Here is an 18,976-nt window from a genome sequence, read left to right as displayed (position 1 = left end):
TGTCACAATAAAGAATTATATTATTATGTTGCTACGTATTATTACCCAAGTGTCCTATATTTCTTATGATGTCTGATGTTTATATAATAATTACAATAGCATGTAATGATTTATCTGCAGGTCAACCTACTTATTCCGCACCGAGGACGAAGAGAAGTGATTTTCCGTGACAGCCGGCGGCGGCTTGCAGGTGGCGAGTCTCGCGTGCGCGGTGCTCGCCCCCTACGTGGTGTTCCTGGCCGCGTACGCCGTCTGCCTCAGGCGCCCCGCCGCGCCCCGCGCCCCCAGCGCGCCCCGCGCCCCCAGCGCGCCCCGCGCCCCCAGCGCGCCCCGCGCCCCCAGCGCGCCCCGCGCCCCCCGCGCCACTCCCGGGCGACGACAGGCGAGGTGTCCTCGAGTTTGACTTTAACTCTCTAGAGCCATGCACTCACTCACCCCATCTGATATAGGAATCGGTCGACACAATCATTCGATCAGAGCTAGACGATATTACAATTCTGAATTCCTTCTAAAATACAACAGGCACCTGATTCCTCGAGTTTAGCTTCGAAAAGGAGAAATAAAACAACCAACCAGTCAAAAGGCTCTCGATAAATTTACAGATACATACGCAGTCTTTCTTTGGATCATCAGTCCAGATGCAACACAAGCAAACAGAGAAAGGAAACATAACGAGAAACATGAAACATTTTAGGGTTAAGAGGATTTGGTGTTGAGACAAAGAGATCTCGATTTGATAAAACATCTTCAATATACTCTACCTCATATATATCCAGATCAAAATCGTAAATGCTCTAGAATTTGAAGTACCGATAAATATCTGCTCTTGATGGACATAGCCCAAAGGAACAAGCGAGTATAAAGGCCGCCACGCCAATCCACAATGGTCTAGCCGGTTCTTCATTTTGGCATGCAAACAGATTCAATTTGCTGCCAATGTAGTTACTAGTCAAAAAGACGCTTAAAGTGGTGTATGGGATATAATGATTATACAAATGTATTCATAAATTATTATACATATACGATGCACATGTATTGGTTATTTTTAGATAGTAAAATGCTGATTATATCAGGCGAATGAAAAACCGGCTAATAATCGAAGAACACCTATTTAAGCTCAGATATTATTATTTATCTATTAAGATAAAAAAAATAGTTATGTAATTAATTTAGTTCATTACTTATGTGTATTTAAATGTATAAAAATTTCTTTCCGAAAGAAAGGTTTTTGATAATTTTACCAAAAAACGGCTCCATGTATGGAAAAATATTAAAATGTATGTTAATATATAGCTGTAGATGTAAGACGATGCATGATTACAAACATAGAAATATTTATGTACTGTCGAGAGGTAACGCGACATTAGACTGTATCCGTATTAAAATACGGAATAGATTAGCATATTATATCATTTTTGATGGAAACCTTTTCTATGTGAACATTTGAATATGTTATGTATTCATTCATCAAAAATATTTAAGTTAAAACTATTCCCGTTATTATTAAAAATATGCTCTGATTGGACCTGGATTAGTTATTGTTTCGTTCTTTCAATGTTAAATACCGAAAAGAGAGGAGATAAAGAAAAGAATAACTATTTCAGGTCTAAACAAAGAATATTTTTTATTAATAAAAGTGCATGAGAATGATGTGACCTCGGTCGTATTAGATTACATTACTAATCGTTAGAAAATAGCCTAATATAGCGAAAAGACGTTAATGTACGATACAACTGATGGCCTAGACCACGTGGTTTCATTTATAACCTAATTAAGAAATCGTCTATAAGACAAAAGGAATTTATTCATTATTTAGTAACTAGTTCTTAGATAAGTGTAATGTTTAGATATGTTTAAAGGTTATTTTCCATTTAAAAGGTCTTATACAAATGTGGACGTTAACAGAGTTTATCACCAAATTATATTTCAATTATTTAATTTGATTTTAGTCTTAGTAATAAGTGCTATTTCAATTATATTTGAAACGAATGCTTGTCCGGATTTTTTATTGATAAAAACCACTGAATAAAATAAAATGTGTGTTTAAAATAATAACTATTTTGAGGTACATTGTTGGATGATGTGATCTTTTTCTCCCTCTTATTTTGGTAAATATAGGATCTTTTAATGGGAAACTTAGGTACGTGGTTAAATGTATATAGTTGGGCCAATAACTCTCTACACCTGTGTCGCTCACTGTACAGTTATCTATATTAAATATAGTATAATATTACTTATTAAACACTGTTAAGATTTTATTAATATTCATTTTATGTCACACTATGTCTATGCGTGTCACTGTACATATTCTCAATGTTTCCTATTAACTATTTGTGGGAGAGTACTCTTGAAATGTCTATACCGTTCGTTAAAAGATTTTTTGAATCTTTTATCTTTTTATTCTAATTTCGTATTAAAATTTTATGACCAAATATATAATTTTCTTGCGTTGCAATATGTTTGAATTTTATTTGCAGTTTACTGATTATGTATAACAAATAAAGAGTACGATCCCACCAAAAAATAATAAATGTTTTAATGTGAATTTATTATAACACGTGTCTTTATAGTATATCACTAACGCTGTGTTCGATTAAGAAAATATCGATTTAAGAACCGGTGCCCATGAATGATTCCAGAGTGATTTTTTTATTCTTGCTCATTTTCTATTTCCGTCCCTTCTTCGTAACGACTTTTAGGTTGGTAACAGTAAATTAGGGGACATACCCGATTTTATTAATTTAAGTATGTCCTTTAGGTATTCTTGGGCTGTGATGAGTACGTAGTTTGTACCTTGCTGCCTACATTCTGAAATTACCCGAATTCAATCACATAATCAATTTAATTGGTGTCATTTTCGGAAGCACGTTTAATAAAACAATATCAAACGAGGAACTATAACAAAAATATATGCTTTCCTACTTATTTTTTAAGAAAATTGTTAATAACAATAAGTCAATTACCTTGAGATTTTTCTAATTAATAATATGTTATGAACGCCCACCGACTACAATAAATCAATTTAATATGTCATATTTAAAGAATATTCTTTATTTGTGTATTTTTTTTTAACAGCGACCACAGATTACTGTGGTTTTATTGCCGCGGGCAAGAATTTTTAATGTCAATATATATTATATATATTATCCTGACCCTCGGAGTTCCTGGGCTTCTCTAAGGTAACCCTTGAAAACACCTGTGTAATATAATCATCAAAAGCAAGTAAGAAAATCCTGGTTGCTTCCAGAAATAGCATAAAAACCTGCAGCTAAAATAAGTTTTTTAAGACCTTATAGTATTGTAGTACCATCATTCCCAATCATTTACTTTTACAGTACGCTGTAAGGGAAGGACTTTAATAAAAGTATACCCATGTGAAACTCTGTTTTATTTTTAAAACACTTATATAAATATCAATAATATGTTTCGTGTTACTTTTATACTAGTGAAATAATTATATCTAATCTATGTAGCCAATAACGAGACGTATTTTCAGCCAATTTTATCTTTGGATACTTTTGTCACTGGAAATACAGTATAGGAAAGTTTCGGAAGCTAATAGCATAAAGCTATGATATAATAATTTGATAAATAAGTTTCCTATAATATTATACGAACCATAAAATATAACACTAACGATGTATGTGTGAATAGTGTGTTTAAATTGGCTAGGTCACCCAACCGATCTAATAAGACCTTCCCTAGTACAGATGTTACGTTTATATTTTATTTAGCTCCTTAATAAATTGGTGGTATACTTATGCAATACGACATTATTAATTATAAGATTATCTTTATGCTTTAAAACATCGATTAAAATTGAAGTGTATTTAATAGAACAAGGAAAGCATAATATGAAGATCGTAGAAAATCTGTGTGGAAGATTAAAAGAAGTTAACTGGGAACGAAAAACATTCGATTTGTCTTAGGAATACATCTTACATGTAGAAATTTTATTTTACAGAAATATGTATTTATAACACTGATAAATATAATATAGGAACCTATAGTTACAGTAATGTAGTAGTGGGCTGCAATGCTCAACGGCTGAGGAAGAAACTAGGAGAACGCTCGTTAACAAAAAGCAATTTTTTCATAGTATAACAATATTCACAATAAATAAATAGTTATAACATAACTTCAATGCAAATTATAATAACAATATATTTTTAAACAAGAGAAGGCAAAAGGATTGGAAGACAAAAGATAGATTTAATTCTTTGCTCCATTTTTACACGCCAAAAACTTCTCAGCTTCACTCTGAAAAGGAAAATAAACTTTATGAAATGATTATTAAAAAAAAATACCTAAAAATATGTTACGACGGCTTGATTACCTACCATTTAGCGAATAATTCATTTATCGTGTTGGCATAAAACTTATTAACTTACGTTGTTGCTCCTCTTTATTTATTTATGTTTACCTATATTCGGTAAAACATGTAGGTTTAATTCATTATGACATCAATTTGTATATTTGTATTTGTTTTTGGCAAATATATTTTTTCTTTCTTTCTTTCTTTGTAAAAGTCAAGTATAAAAGCCAATTTTCACCACGAAAGGAAAGTCCAAAATCTTTTTAAAATTTTTGGTGGTCACTAACGTTTACGGAGTGGCAACTATTTTTCCACTAACCAATTAGTTTTGAGTAAATAGATAAATAAATAGTAACTTTAAATGTTTAACTAAAGCATTTTTACTATCACTAATTAAATTACAAAGGTAAATCTGAAATTTCACGTTTCTCACGTGCAAACAAACACGTGGAAGTTTCAGACGAACATCCACCTATTTTAAACCCTTTTAAGGATTTTTTTAAAGCAACTCAGTTCTTCATAGTCTATTATTCATGGCTGAGGGCCGTGGTCATTACGTGGAATGAAACACTACCTAACTCAACAACTTTCTTGGCACTATTAATGGGGTGGTTTACCATTTCACACACAAGTTAATAATCAACCAAGTGGTGGTCGATACCGTATTATACATGAGATTGGTAAACAAACTCACATGACACGAGTAGGATTCGAACCTTCCACAACCACATTCTTTCTTATTTCTGAAAAGCAACTAACCTGTATCAATTTGTACAAGACATAGATCGTTTCATCAGGAATGCATCCATCTGATTCTCCTTCTGTGTTCACCGACCTCTTTCCGTTACCCCATCCCGTGCTAAAGGTAAGCTGGGCTTCAGCCATCAGTAAAACCGCGAGCAAAACAAAGATAACCACTCGAGACATGATTCTTTCTCAAATATCTGTTATAAAATGATCCTACATAGATTTATCGCCCTTATATACAAGACTGGGCTATGAGATGACCACTAGATGGTTTCTGCAAATCAAATGAAGACTTTCAACTTTAGCGGAATGTCGGGCTAATTTGGAATCTTGGAAAAAAGAAAAAATAAGTACAAAAATTAATCATAGTTCACACCATAAACAAGACAATTTTCTCAATCATTTTTGCCACGTGCTTTTATTATCGTCAGAGAGATTTTTGGGTATTTAACGCCTGTAAAAAAAAAACAATCAATTTTCGTCGTTAAAATGAATTGAATATCACGTAAAATGTAATACGATTGTCGATTATAATGGTTCTTCCAGTTTCCATCCAGATGCCTTAGATGGGGTATCCTTTCTAGTCTGTCAATTGTTGATATCTCCCATCTTCCAAAGCGACGGTAAAATCGACGGTACCGTGATGTGAAAAGAATTAGCGTCGGTTGGATGAATAGTGTACCTATAACCCTATTCATCTTGGACTGAGACAAAAGGTAAACAAAAAAATGAGAAATTAACAAACCAAACATTTAAGTAATCGACATGACTCTATAAAGCAACAACAAAAAATTTAACATTAACGGAAAGTAAGAACAACATTAACAAAGGAATAACGAGAAATAATGATTTCTTGTTCAAGGTTTGTTTACCTTTTGTCTCAGTCCAAGATGAATAGGGTATAGTCGTTTTTGACTCTCGAATGCCACTACATCTCAAGGGCAAGATCTACAAGACCAGGATCAGACCTGTGTTTTATGGTTCAAAAATTTGGGTGACGGCTGAAAGACGACTGCGTGTGGTGGAGAAGAGAATGATTAAGATGTTAAGTGACTAGGATGGACAGGAATGGACATGAATATGAGTCTGAAGGTAGCACCAATCACAGAACAAACTGTAAAGCTTCGATGGTACCTATACAACGTTGTAAAAAGGGTACAGGACATGAAATTGAGTAGGAAACGTAGAGGAAGACCTAAGAAGAGATACCTAATGAAGTTTGTTCGGCAGGTTATGGCGAAAGATTGTTGTAGATCGGTTTACATCAGACGGAGCAGGGAGGAGACAGACACGTTGTACCGACCACACATAAAGTGGGTTACGGGTAGGTAGATGATGATATGATGTTTATATACGTGAAATTTTCGACGAATTATATTTTAATGTCGCTAAAATCGTAATGGAAATTAGACTTATATTCTTATAATTTTGAAACGTAATGAAGGGCTTGTAAGACATAACCCGCTCTTGGCTTCGCCGCAGTCGAGCAAAGGGCGCCAATGAAATTGCTATCAAAAAACCATTAACCATTTATCTCCTAAAGGGAGATGATTTGATTAACGACAGTTATTTTTTATGACATATTATGGTACTAATATTCCTACATTTCCCGCTCAGTTCAAAAATATTCTTGTCTTAGTGAACAACTTCTCATTAATTTTTATTTTTCATAGTGAGTTTTATAACTTTCACACCACTTACCCTTGACTTACTCCAAACTTCTCATACCTAAGTTAGTCCCCATTTATTAGCTTTTAATCCAAAACACTAAATTATATTTATTACTCGTATATTTTTTTACTCGTGCCAAAATAACTTAAAATATATACGAAGTCGGGTATGTAGCTGAGTCATCGCAGGCAGACCAAACGCGTAGGGAGAGAAAACAATTACTTGCAAACAAATTAAACGTTATAAGGATTCGTTAATTTTCTGAAAACATATCTACGTACAACTGTGGAGAGTATAAAAAGAACGTTCATTTTTCGAAATCATACAAACGAAATCTACTTTTCAACATATCTAACCTTTTTTTTCCAGTTAAAAAAAGAAAAAAGAGAATTTAAAAAATGAAGAAGGCTTTGGTGTTTTTATTATTGGTGGCCTGCATTTTTGCGTGGACCGAAGCGCAATTGACGTTTACATCAAGTTGGGGCGGGAAAAGGTCGACCATCACTGGTTCCATTTCGTGTAGAAATGATGAATCGCTCGGCGCCATATACAAGTTGATACAGGTAAAAGAATTTGTGAATTATCATCCTCCGTAACTAAATTTATCTTATCTTATTTTAACAGTAACTATCAGACATTAATTGAGACAGACGAGTGTTGAGATTGACTAATCTTAATACTCGTCTGTCTCAAATGGTCCCTTCCCTGGTCAAATGATCCCTTCTAAAAAGGGTTCAGTCATAAAAACTACTAGCCAATTTAAAATTACAGTAGACCACAGATTACAGTACTATTAAAAGAGAAAGTAAACACTTTTTACATGATTTTGAACTGTACAAACGTTTATGTAGGCAAAAACTTCGTACAAATCAAATCTGTAACTTTTTAAATCATAAATGAAGTAAGGTAAAGTAGATATATTTAATATAGTTTTCTTTTCGCAGAATGAAGCTGAAAAACTATTAATTTGCCAGAAGCCTTGAAGACAACGAACCATTCTACCACAACGACATGGCGACACAAGTTCTATTGTTTAATTGCATTATGAAAAGTTTTGCTTTCATTTATATTCGAGCGACTTGCCTATTGTGTTCGATCTTAGCTAAAATATACATATTTTAGTAAATATCTTTTATTAATTGTATTAATCTGTGCCGTCCACCTATCGATTTTTCATGGAAACTACTATTTGCAGATTTTATTCATGAGTCAGAATAGTAATTGTTCATGAATGTATCTCACAAGATAAAAACTGTCGTAAAATTGTGTATTATAAAAACCGTTCACATATTTTTCGACAACTTATATTCTACCGGCCTGAAACCATCAAATTATATCGACCCGGCTTCGCTCGGGTAAAACCATAATTTTAAAAAAGCCTATGTCACCTGAAGGTTTCATCTCTGTGCCAAATTTCATCAAAATCAGTCCAATAGTTTTTAAGTTTATTCATTCGAAACAAAAAAGACGGATGGACTAATATGTGTGAGACTAAAGACCCCTTGTATAAAATTATCGGTGACAGTGACTTTGCAATGAAAAAAAGTAGGTAATATTTTACTGACAGTACATATAGTATACTACAACAAATCATGGGAGCTTGGATTTAAGAAAAACAACAAAATTGTTACAATAAGTATATTTATTACAATACGATAAGCTGAACAACAGTTTGGGTTTAGTCTGTTATCGGGCTGCACCCGTATTAAAGCTGATTATTGCACTCGCCTAGCTAGTGCTGCCCCCTAAAACGGCGTCTGTCAATATCGATAAGTTTATATAAGAAATTGGTTATCGATAAGTTTTTGTGTCTGTAACTTTTGCATCCTTGGAAATTATATAAGTGCCATTTTTTATTATTAATATTTTTTTTTTTGCAAGCACCGATTATCAGAAAATCAATTTCACATTACCACAAACAAACTTTATTTTAAATATTAAAACAAGACGCCGTTCAAGGTAGGTCTTAAAGGTACATCATGTTTTAAACATTACATGCAATAAAATAATTGACGGAGAACCACAAAACTAAACAAGCAAATAAGTAATTAACTAATAAAAAAAAACAATGTTTTTGCTTGAAGTTCCACAGCAACATTTCACATTTTAATTTAAAAAAAAAACTAGCCCACCAAAACAAAATTAAAATTTTTTTAAGTGCCTAAGTGAATAGTTTTTAAAATGTAAGGCATCATTTAAAAATTAAAAGAAAAGCACCATGAAGATATCAATATTTTTTCCAAAGTTCCACAGCGCGAAGTCATTTAAAAGCTTTAAATATTTTAAATCATATAATAATTTACAATAAATAGCTAGTTTTGCGGTTTCCAAATGTAACTTAAAACACAGAATACTGTTACTCTTACATCTACAACAATAAATTAATATATAACTCGAAATATAGATGGAGAATGAGACGAACAGCTGTCTATTTAGATAAATCCATATACAAACATTGGCTAACATTTTATTACTGCTTATGACATAATCTGGCTGGAGCTAAATAGAACGGCGCGTGGTTCATCTCATTGCAACAAAATAATACACGTATGTTTATAAAAGGATCAATTTTCTATTTTTGACAGAACGTCTCGTTAATCGTTAATGCAATATAACGCTTTAAGACGCATTTTAATGGCAGTGATTACTTTGAACGAACGTTAACTTTAAAAAATAAAATCCGTTTTTAACATAAAAATAAAGAAGTGATTCTGGTCTCATCATTCTGTATAATGCTTAGTACAGCGAATGTATAAATAAAGACAATAAATATGTAAAGTTACTGTTTTTTTTATATATATTATATATTTGTTGAACAATAACGAAATGGTATCTATAGTTCATAGATATAAATAAAACGTTAAAAAATAAGCCTGTATACCACAAAATAAACTATAGAAAGTTAATTTAAAATATTTTTTATATACGTTATCAAAATCTCACCGTCTACTATTTTCTTAGAAAAAAATGTGTAACAACCATTACTACAATATAAAAATATATATATCTCTGTCTAAATATGTTACAATCCACATATTTCTAATCAGATTACTAGGCTGTCTGATTAAAAAATTGCAGAATTCTAATTCCCCCCTAATGTTATGAAATGTATAAAGAAGTGTACGTTTAACTGGTATGTATAAAACACGGTGGTATTTTATTATTACTAATTTTTCGAATTTAATTAAACAAAAATTTCGAACATATTTAAAATTAATTACTGAAAAAAATAGAATTAAGGAAAATACAATAAATTTTTATTTGGTTTCTAGACGTATTTAGTTTTTTTTTTTTAATTTATTTAATTTACACTCACTTGTGTAATTCGACTCGAAATTTTAATGACCAATTTTATATATATTTTGACTTGTGTGCGTCATATTATCAGGCTATTACTGAAAGCACCATAATATTTGTGCTACATCAAATTGCAAAATAAAACGCACATCATTATTAAAATATTGTTTTTAGAAGTACAACATGGCACCAGGGAAAATAAGTCATATGCGATAGAAAAATCTTTGCTATTACATAATTTTGTAACATTTCATGGATTAAAATTGTTTATTAATAAAAATGCTACAAAATTGATTTGACATATTAGTCAATACAATGCAAATATTCAATAGTCGTGGGGCGTCTATATACCCAAATCGAAACGAAGTACCTTGCGCTTTTTGGTAGATGTATGCTGTACTTACAATCATAATTTATATCATAAAATGTCACGATAACGGAGTTATATATGGAACAAATAAAACGCAAACACAAAGCTGTATATGGAATGAATAAATCGAATTAAACACAGTTACCAAATTCACCTCCCACTCGCTTCTCATAGACCGAGATAGATGCCAAACTTTTTGAAATGGCCGCCTAATTTAAAAAATTAAAATTGTATACGAATATTTTCTACTAAAGTAGTAGTAATGTTGAATTATTATTTTTTAACCTATCAAATACAGATTTTGCAGAAATTAGGTATTTGTGAAAACTTTTTTTTTGAGGACAGATGTCTAGCTGTATGGATAGTTGGCCCACCGTGAAAATACTAAGAAGATTTCCTTTTATATAGTGTAAACGAAAATGTACACCTAGTTCTGCTCCTATAGCATGAGTTGTTTCCAAGAAACATGGATTACAATAAAGATAAACATTTTTTTCATAATTATCATTTAATTGTTATCTTTAGAACGCAATTCTAATACCATAATAATTTAAAGCGTTTTAGTTGTGCCAAAACCTTTTTACCAAATCAATTTTTACCTTAAACCAGACGGGCCCGGCCAAACAGAATTAAAATTCACAAAATACCTATTCAATTTTGAACGAAGCTATCATAGAATGGGGGCTCCATGTATGAAGGGATATGCGCTTAGGGGGCATCTACACCTCGAAAAATCAGCGTAACTATCCTTTTTGATAAGGATAGATACCCATCTATTTTTTAGATAAATTATGAACAAAAAATCATCTATTTACTAAATGCAGTCTCAATGAACCAGTATACTGCTTAACTAAAAAAATATAACGTAATTTGTTGCGAACGTTGTAAAACGCAAAATAACAATCTTTAAATATTTGAGGTGTTTGTGAATTTCGCCGCGACGATATTTACATGCACAATCGAAACGCGTCCTCGTCGCGCAAATGTTCTCGGGTAAATGAGGTGCGGGGTGACTGTCATTCCTACTTTTTCAATTAAATCTTAGTCGCGACTTCGGGAAGTTAGCAGTTTTAAATATGAGGCATCTCTCCCGCTGAGGCGTCTATCTCGCAGGGACCGGACCGCTATCCCATTCACGGGTTTTGAAGGGGTTTTTGGAATGGGTTTGCTTTCGAAAGCCGTTCGGTGCTGTAACCCGTTCAATTTGCTTTGGTAAGCGCTATATCCACGACTACAAAACCCTTTCTTTGAGGTAAGTCATACGAAGGTGTTACCCGTTCAGATAGCAGGCTAATTTATGCTTTAAGCTCAGGGTGGCTCAGGCCATACGGTCTTAATTTTAATAAATTGCAATGCACAACAAATACCTACTAAGCGCGTGCGGTAAAGCGGTGCGTTATTATTTACACGATTCAATGTGTCGCTTCGTGTCTTTTAGGCTCTTCACACACGGAGTTACGCAAATTTGCGCAGGATCGGGGTGTGATGAAAACTACACCCCTCTCCCCCCGCAGGCATTTAAGGGGTAAGCGCTATATCGAACGGGTTACCCCTTCGAAAGAGTTAGCCATATCATATGGGAAATCCTTTGAAAGGGTTAGCCTCACCATATGGGATAGTCATTGGATTGGGTTAGCCATTGAACAGGTTACACAAGAATATGGGAAAGCTTTTCAAAGGATTAAGCAAACGAACGGCTTGTCCGGTCCCTGCTATCCCGTTTGTAACCTGCGCCATTGTTCGCGCCTCGCGATAAGGAACTTCGTTCCAAGTACCAATAAGAAAAAAAGTATTTCAAGTATACAAAACGCCATACATAAACAAAAACATTTTAAAAAAATGTTATTATATAGCTAAAATTGACAACAACCTTGTTATTGTTGTGATAAAGCCCCAAAAATTCATAGTAAACATTGAAAACATTAAAAAAAAAAACTATAATATCAAAAATACACTGTACAGAAGATCCAAAACTATTTTATTTACCCAAGTAAATACAGTTCAAAAATCTTTTAATAGAATACTACCTATAAAATAATATGCTTAAAATATAATTAAATAAGTATTGTGATTATTTTCAGTGTGTTTATTTTTACATGTAATAAATTAAGACGAATTATATAATAAATTATGTATAAAGCATAACTTCATTGAAATGAAGATATAGTATAGTTTTAACAATAGTTTATAAAACTAGATACAATGATATTATGAAAAACGAGAAATCGCACAAAATGGCGCGAATTTTAAATCTCACCTACTGCGAAATACTACCGTGAAAATTAGCACCATTGCATAAAATTCTTTGAATTTCGACTAAAATGATAACAGAAATGGCCTGCATAAGAAAACTTGTGTTCAATGTTCAAGCATTTATGCAAGAAAGTATTCTTGAAGTTGAAGTTTTTAATTTATTTATTTTTTTTTTTCGCCGTAAGAAACATATTTATACCGCAACATTTATACAGAAATATATGACGTCAATTTTTATAGAAAAAGATCCAGAAAAAAGGAAAGGTTCAAGCCTTTGAAATTATATGAATATTTAGTTTAAATGACCGCACGGCACAGCACTAAAATTTTATCTCAATCCAAAAATAAATTTGTTACATTAAAAAAAAAAAAATCTTGAGAGTGGTAGGAAAACACACATATCCCTTTTAGACCAACTAGAACGCACAACATTAGATCAAAGATAGTTTTTTTTTTTTCAAGTATACCTCATTAGTTGTGACCTAGTTTGAGATATCAGAAACGGGCAGTATGAAAGCGAACCGAATCTATTTTTTCACATCAAGATATTCAAAATAGCGGTGCCTATAAGCCATAAAAAAAAACTGATATAATTCCATTTTTCAATTATCTGCTAGACACTTTACCCTCCTTTCTTCCATAAGTATCTTTGGCAATGTGCTGCCTAAAATACAAATTAAAATTTAAAAAAATATAACCCCGAAAAAAAAAACTGGCAAAAAAAAAAATACTCACTCCTCTTAAAGTTTCCAAGTTTTCTGTTACAGGATGACACACTTTCTCTTCTTGGGGGGGCGGTCGTTCTTCGTATGGATCCTCTCGGCTTCTTGGAACCTGCGGACCAGTCTCACCAGCTCGTGGAACGCTTGGTCCACGTTCATTCGTGCTTTGGCGCTGCATTCGATGTACGGAACCTTCAGTTGTCTGGACAGAGCCTGTGCTGCTTCTAAGGACACCTGGAATAGAATTTTATTATTTTTTTAGAAAATATAATGTTGTAATATTTCTATGCATGGAACATTTTGGAATAATTTGACAAGTAATGTGTTTTACAGGAATAATAATTCTTTGTCGGACTATCGCGATCGACCATTGGGCGAGGGCCAGAGTTTATTGTTTAGTGTAGTTAGAGGAATTTTTGTTTTTTTCAAACTTTAAAAAATATGGATTTTTTTGAATACTTTAGACAAAATCTATAATTGGAACTTTTGAAAAGGATTTTTTTTATATTTAATTATTTTTGTTTTATACAAATAAATAACAGTCTCGATTCTCACCACTCTCTGGATCTCCAAGTCCGCCTTATTGCCGACCATCAACATGGGGAACTCGTCCCGGTCCTTGACCCTGAGGATCTGCTTGTGGAACTTGTACAGCTCATCGAAGCTCGCATGGTCGGCCACGGAGAACACCAGGAGGAAACCCTCGCCCGACCTCATGTATTGCTCCCGCATTGCGCTGAACTCCTCCTGGCCCGCCGTGTCCAGAACTGCAAATAATGTATGTTAGTAATAAATATATATAACATAACTTGTCACGTAATAAAAAACAAAACATGAAAGATTAAAATAATTGAATCTTTGTGATCTTTATTTTGACGACCTCGGTGGCGCAGTGGTAAAGTTCTGGCCACTGAACCGAGAGGTCCCGGGTTCGATCCCCGGTCGGCTCATGATGGAAAATGATCTTTTTCTGATTGGCCCGGATCTTGGATGTTTATTTATACTGTATGTATTTGTTATAAAATATAGTATCGTTGAGTTAGTATCCCATAACACAAGTCTCGAACTTACTTTGGGGCTAGCTCAATCTGTGTGATTTGTCCTGATATATTTCAAGATATTTTCTTGTTATTTTCTTTGTGAATTATCTAGTTTTGATTTAGATTAAAGATGCACAGAAAGAACAAAATCTAGAATAACACTTATACTATGTTTTATCTGTAAATTGAGCTCAGATTGTGTTAAATAGACAAGACAACATATGCATTATACTCGAAATATATGCAAAGAAATGTTATATTATTAAGCATAGTTCAAGCTAATAGTATATATACATATATAATATAAAGTATATAACATAAATATAAAGTATAATATTTAAAGTACTTATAATATAAATAAATAAGTATGCTTTATCATTTTTATGAATAACAGAGTGTATGTTTATTCTATGACTGTTGTCATGTTAAATAGGCTAGTTGACAAATTTTTGTGTCGACGACTGTTGGAAGGCCCTTAAGTTAAAATAAATACCAGTGAAAAAATTACTGTGATAATGACAATGCTTTCAATATGAGAAAAATAAAATCACATTTTTGGACTCATCTAAACACTCCATACTTGATGATACGAACAAGTGATGTCACAATTGGATAAAATGTTTACGCAAAGATATGTTTGAAAATAATAATGATATGAAAAAATTCTGGAATCCAGCCCTGTCTATCAATTCATCTTGATTCCATATTTTTTTCATCGCATTATTATTTTCTAAAGTTGAAAAGCATGTGTGACCTACATTAAATATTATGTTTACGGTGATGACTTCTTAATAAAAAATTGTTACAAAATTTTTTGTCATGTTTTTATAATTAAAAGCTTTTTTCATACCTACTTTTTGGACCTTCCAACAAACTTTAAATTTTCGTATAATGTTCCAGCTGCATTGTTACACTCTGTGAATTATCATAATGATCCTAAATATATCTAGATTATACATATTTTTACAATACTATGACCTTGTCAACTACCATAATGTAGACAAATCTTCAAAGGATTAATGAAACAAAAATCTAGTCTAATTTCTGAAATGCTGAAATCAAAATCAAATCATTTATTCAGAAATTAGGCCTTCACAGGCACTTTTTCACGTCATAATCTAAATTAAATGATGTTTTTACCAAAGCTACAAACTACTAGCATTTCGGAACAACCACTGCTGAGAAGAAATGCCGAAAGAAACTCATACAAACAGTGTTGGTCCCTATTATGCCAGAAGGGCTTACCATTTTTTAAATATAAATTTATGTATAATTTTTTATCAGTAATATAACATGTAAGTACATAATAAAGTACATGGTCAAAAGGTATACTGAAACATATTATGATTGTGATCAAGTGCTGATGAAAGGAAAATATATATACTTATATATATATGTATAATTAACCAAACAAAAAAAAAATCTTTTAATAACTGTGACTGTGAATGGCAAACATAAAATGTTAAACTAACACCAATATAAAACATAAATATTAGTTCTAGTTGTTTGGCCTCCTCAATGTTGAGCGTGGGCTGTATGGTTGTGTGAACCATATGGTGTGCATGCAACACCAAATATTTGCTCATTAATATTCATATTTGTACTACACTGGTATTTCCAATCTGCATTATAATGATAAGGAATAAAGATTTTGTTCTATCTGTCTATATTATATCTAGGAGAATTATGTTCAAGTGTTACTTAACCTGTCACCGACTGACCATTAGCTGGCTACCATATATCATTTCGTTGTAAACAATACAGTCTGTCTAGAAAGTGTCTTGACAGACTTACATACACTTTTTATCTGGTAGTCAGCTACTGGTGCCACTAGTTAACAATTTTATGAAGCATATTATGTGTCTGTACTGATTATCGACAATTAAATGTTATAAGGAAATTTTAATTGAAAACAAATTCTTTTCAATTTCCTCCAATCTTTAACATTATAAGTAAACAACATTTGGAAAACGGAGTAATAACAGAATATAATTATTAAAATTACATTTTGATTGTACAAGGCAAACTTGCCAAGAAATCAGTACACCAATAAAACTCCCACTAGAAACAAAAGAGCTATTGTTATCTTTATCAAGCCACTTACTGTCCAATTTGGCCGGAATGTCATCAATGACACACTGCTTCGTGTAGCTGTCTTCGATTGTAGGGTCATAGTCAGTCACAAAGTAGCTCTGGAAACAGAACAAGTGGTTATTTCAGAACAGCTGGACTGTAGGCGTCCTCAAGCAACCTTGACATCAACTCCCAACAATACTATTTATAAATATGAACACTATTCGACTTTTACACATATTATGAACTTGACAACTTGTTGCTAAGCAAAGAGAGAATACCTATACAAAGAGAAATCATCTGACTCGTAGCGTTATCCTATTACGGTGATAAATACCTGAATGAATTGTATAGTGATAGCACTTTTTCCGACGCCTCCGCCACCAACAACAACAAGTTTGTAGGTTTGAGCCTGATTTGGTCTATCGCCGGGTCTCGACATTTTGTATTTATACACAAATTAATAACAAGAAACTAGATTTTTATAAAAAATTGCCGACTTCTGCGACAAATAGATCTAAAGTCATTTGATGATTCAGTCTGTGGAAGAGGGAGGGGAAGAATAGAAGTGTCAATGCTAAAAGGAAATAGAAAATATATATCTCCGTTATATAAAGAGAGACAAAATACTAACACGTTCCGTTACATATGAATACTCTGTAATTAAATTTAGGATATTTAGTAAATTTTAGCATTTTTATGAAATAAATAAAAAATCAACAGATGTGCACATTTATTTTTCGTGCTTTTTATTAAGCATGCATTGAATAATAGCTATATTATTCAATAAAAATATAATATATAATATTCACAAAAATATCGAAAGTAGCATACAATTTGCTAACATCGAAACAATATAATATCTGTCATAATATGTCAATGTCACAGTAAAAAAAAGCTAAAAATTCTATCAAGCTTGTATGGCCGTTTCAATTTGTTTTATTCTGTCTGTTCAATGGTAAATACTGTCTTTCATTTCTCAATTTGTGCATAGATTTGGTAGCCAAGAGAAGTGTTGAAATCACCAATATGTTCTCAACAAGTTCACAGAAAAAGTTTTGGACATTTAGTGACGAGAACGAGCTCGCACGGCTACGGGAGAAACACAATATACAGTACATCTCCAAACATGCAGCCCACATCGACGAGTACCAGAGATATAACTTTTTCTTGTCGCCCGAAGAAGAAAGGTTACTGCTGAAGCAGTACGAACTGCATCTCAAAGACTTTTGCAAGAGATTTAGCCCGCCTATGCCAAAAGGCGTAGTAGGAACAGCTTTTCACTATTTCAAAAGGTTCTATCTATACAATTCTTCAATGGATTACCATCCTAAAGAAATATTAGCAACATGTGTCTATTTGGCGTGTAAAGTGGAAGAATTTAATGTATCTATAGGTCAGTTTGTTGCAAACATAAAGGGAGATAGAGAGAAAGCCTCGGATATTATCTTAAACAATGAATTACTGTTAATGCAACAACTTAATTACCATTTGACTATACACAATCCATTCCGGCCTGTGGAAGGTTTTCTAATTGATATTAAAACACGTTGTAGTTTAGCAAATCCTGAGCGTTTGAGAAGTGGAATAGATGAGTTTCTTGAAAAAGTTTTTTTGACAGATGCATGTCTGCTCTATGCTCCTTCTCAAATAGCTCTGGCTGCTGTCCTGCATGCGGCCAGCAAGGAACAAGAGAATTTGGACAGTTATGTCACTGATATGTTGTTCAGAGATGCTGGAAATGACAAACTGGCTATTCTGATTGAAGCGGTCCGGAAAATTCGGTCTCTGGTTAAGATGGTCGAAAGTCCTGCTCGGGAAAAAGTGAGAGTCATAGAGAAGAAGTTAGACAGATGTAGGAATCAGGAGAACAATCCGGACAGTGAGATTTACAAAAGGAGAATGAGGGAGGCCCTTGACGAAGATGATATGCCGTATCAAGGTTCAAGTCGGATGTCTTTAGATACCAGTGGAGTGACTCAAGTGTTGTCTCCCTCTGCATCTTAGATTTAAGATGAAAAAAATATTTTTATGAAAGGACAACTCTTCATTCATCAGATGTCAATAAACTCTTCATTTTAATCTGATGGAAGAAGTTCTAATATGTAATCTTTACTAAATATAACTATAACAAGTACATAATAAAACAGACAACTTAATAACCTGTTTTTCTTCTCCTGGCCTCACAATATTGCCTTGCAATTTATCTGAGCCTTCAGTTTTATTGATAAATTTAAACATGCAAAATTAAACATAATAACCATGGGAACTATTAATTTAAATATGTATGAAAACAAATTACATACTTTAGAAATTTTGAGACATTTAATAAGGCCTAAGTTTTCTTTTACATTTTTTTATGTAGATGCAGTACCAAGCTTGCAGTATTCCGTTTTGATTATTGTTTAAAAGATATGATAAAACATTATTTCATAAAATGGGTAATATTTTTTGGAAATCTATCAATTTACGTTGGGGTTACAATACA

General features: G+C 32.8%; 3 protein-coding genes across 13 annotated transcripts in view; 2 read left to right on the top strand and 1 right to left on the bottom strand.

Annotated features, from left to right (window-relative positions):
* Positions 1–3,380, top strand: part of GluClalpha (Glutamate-gated chloride channel subunit alpha) — a 28,423-nt gene extending 25,043 nt beyond the window's left edge. For all 10 annotated transcript variants that reach the window (XM_053759949.2, XM_053759944.2, XM_053759952.2 and 7 more), the window contains one exon: positions 121–3,380. In XM_053759949.2, coding sequence (XP_053615924.1) covers positions 121–160 — 40 coding nt within the window. In that variant the 3' untranslated portion in view covers positions 161–3,380. The remainder of the gene's footprint in view (positions 1–120) is intronic.
* Positions 3,372–17,035, bottom strand: Ras64B (Ras oncogene at 64B). 2 transcript variants are annotated; one of them, XM_053759961.1, is made up of 5 exons: positions 16,826–17,035; positions 16,520–16,607; positions 13,931–14,142; positions 13,389–13,609; positions 3,372–4,260 (listed from the first exon to the last, which is right to left on the bottom strand). In XM_053759961.1, exons 1-4 carry the CDS (start codon positions 16,928–16,930, stop codon positions 13,415–13,417), a joined length of 600 nt encoding a protein of 199 aa, XP_053615936.1. In that variant the 5' UTR covers positions 16,931–17,035; the 3' UTR covers positions 3,372–4,260; positions 13,389–13,414. The 2 variants fall into 2 exon arrangements, with proteins under 2 accessions (XP_053615936.1, XP_053615935.1); XM_053759960.2 differs by lacking the exon at positions 3,372–4,260 and having other exon boundaries at positions 10,011–13,609.
* Positions 17,036–17,372: 337 nt separating this feature from the next.
* Positions 17,373–18,650, top strand: CycH (Cyclin H). The gene has a single exon (XM_053759774.2). The coding sequence runs from the start codon at positions 17,518–17,520 to the stop codon at positions 18,493–18,495; it is 978 nt and encodes a 325-aa protein (XP_053615749.1). The 5' UTR covers positions 17,373–17,517; the 3' UTR covers positions 18,496–18,650.
* Positions 18,651–18,976: the final 326 nt, after the last annotated feature.

This window comes from Plodia interpunctella, chromosome 19, assembly GCF_027563975.2.
Source record: "Plodia interpunctella isolate USDA-ARS_2022_Savannah chromosome 19, ilPloInte3.2, whole genome shotgun sequence".
NCBI lineage: Eukaryota > Metazoa > Arthropoda > Insecta > Lepidoptera > Pyralidae > Plodia > Plodia interpunctella.
The sequence above is the reverse complement of the archived record's forward strand: the minus strand, read 5'-3'. Positions and strand labels throughout refer to the sequence as shown.

Bases quoted from the DNA above. Each gene is read 5' to 3' on its own strand.
- CycH (XM_053759774.2), top strand. From the start codon at position 17,518: ATGTTCTCAACAAGTTCACAGAAAAAGTTTTGGACATTTAGTGACGAG.
- Ras64B (XM_053759961.1), bottom strand. From the start codon at position 16,930: ATGTCGAGACCCGGCGATAGACCAAATCAGGCTCAAACCTACAAACTT. The intron at 16,608-16,825 runs GTATTTATCACC...TTCTGTTTCCAG, and splicing joins TCACTATACAATTCATTCAG to AGCTACTTTGTGACTGACTA. The intron at 13,610-13,930 runs GTGAGAATCGAG...ATTCTATTCCAG, and splicing joins ACTTGGAGATCCAGAGAGTG to GTGTCCTTAGAAGCAGCACA.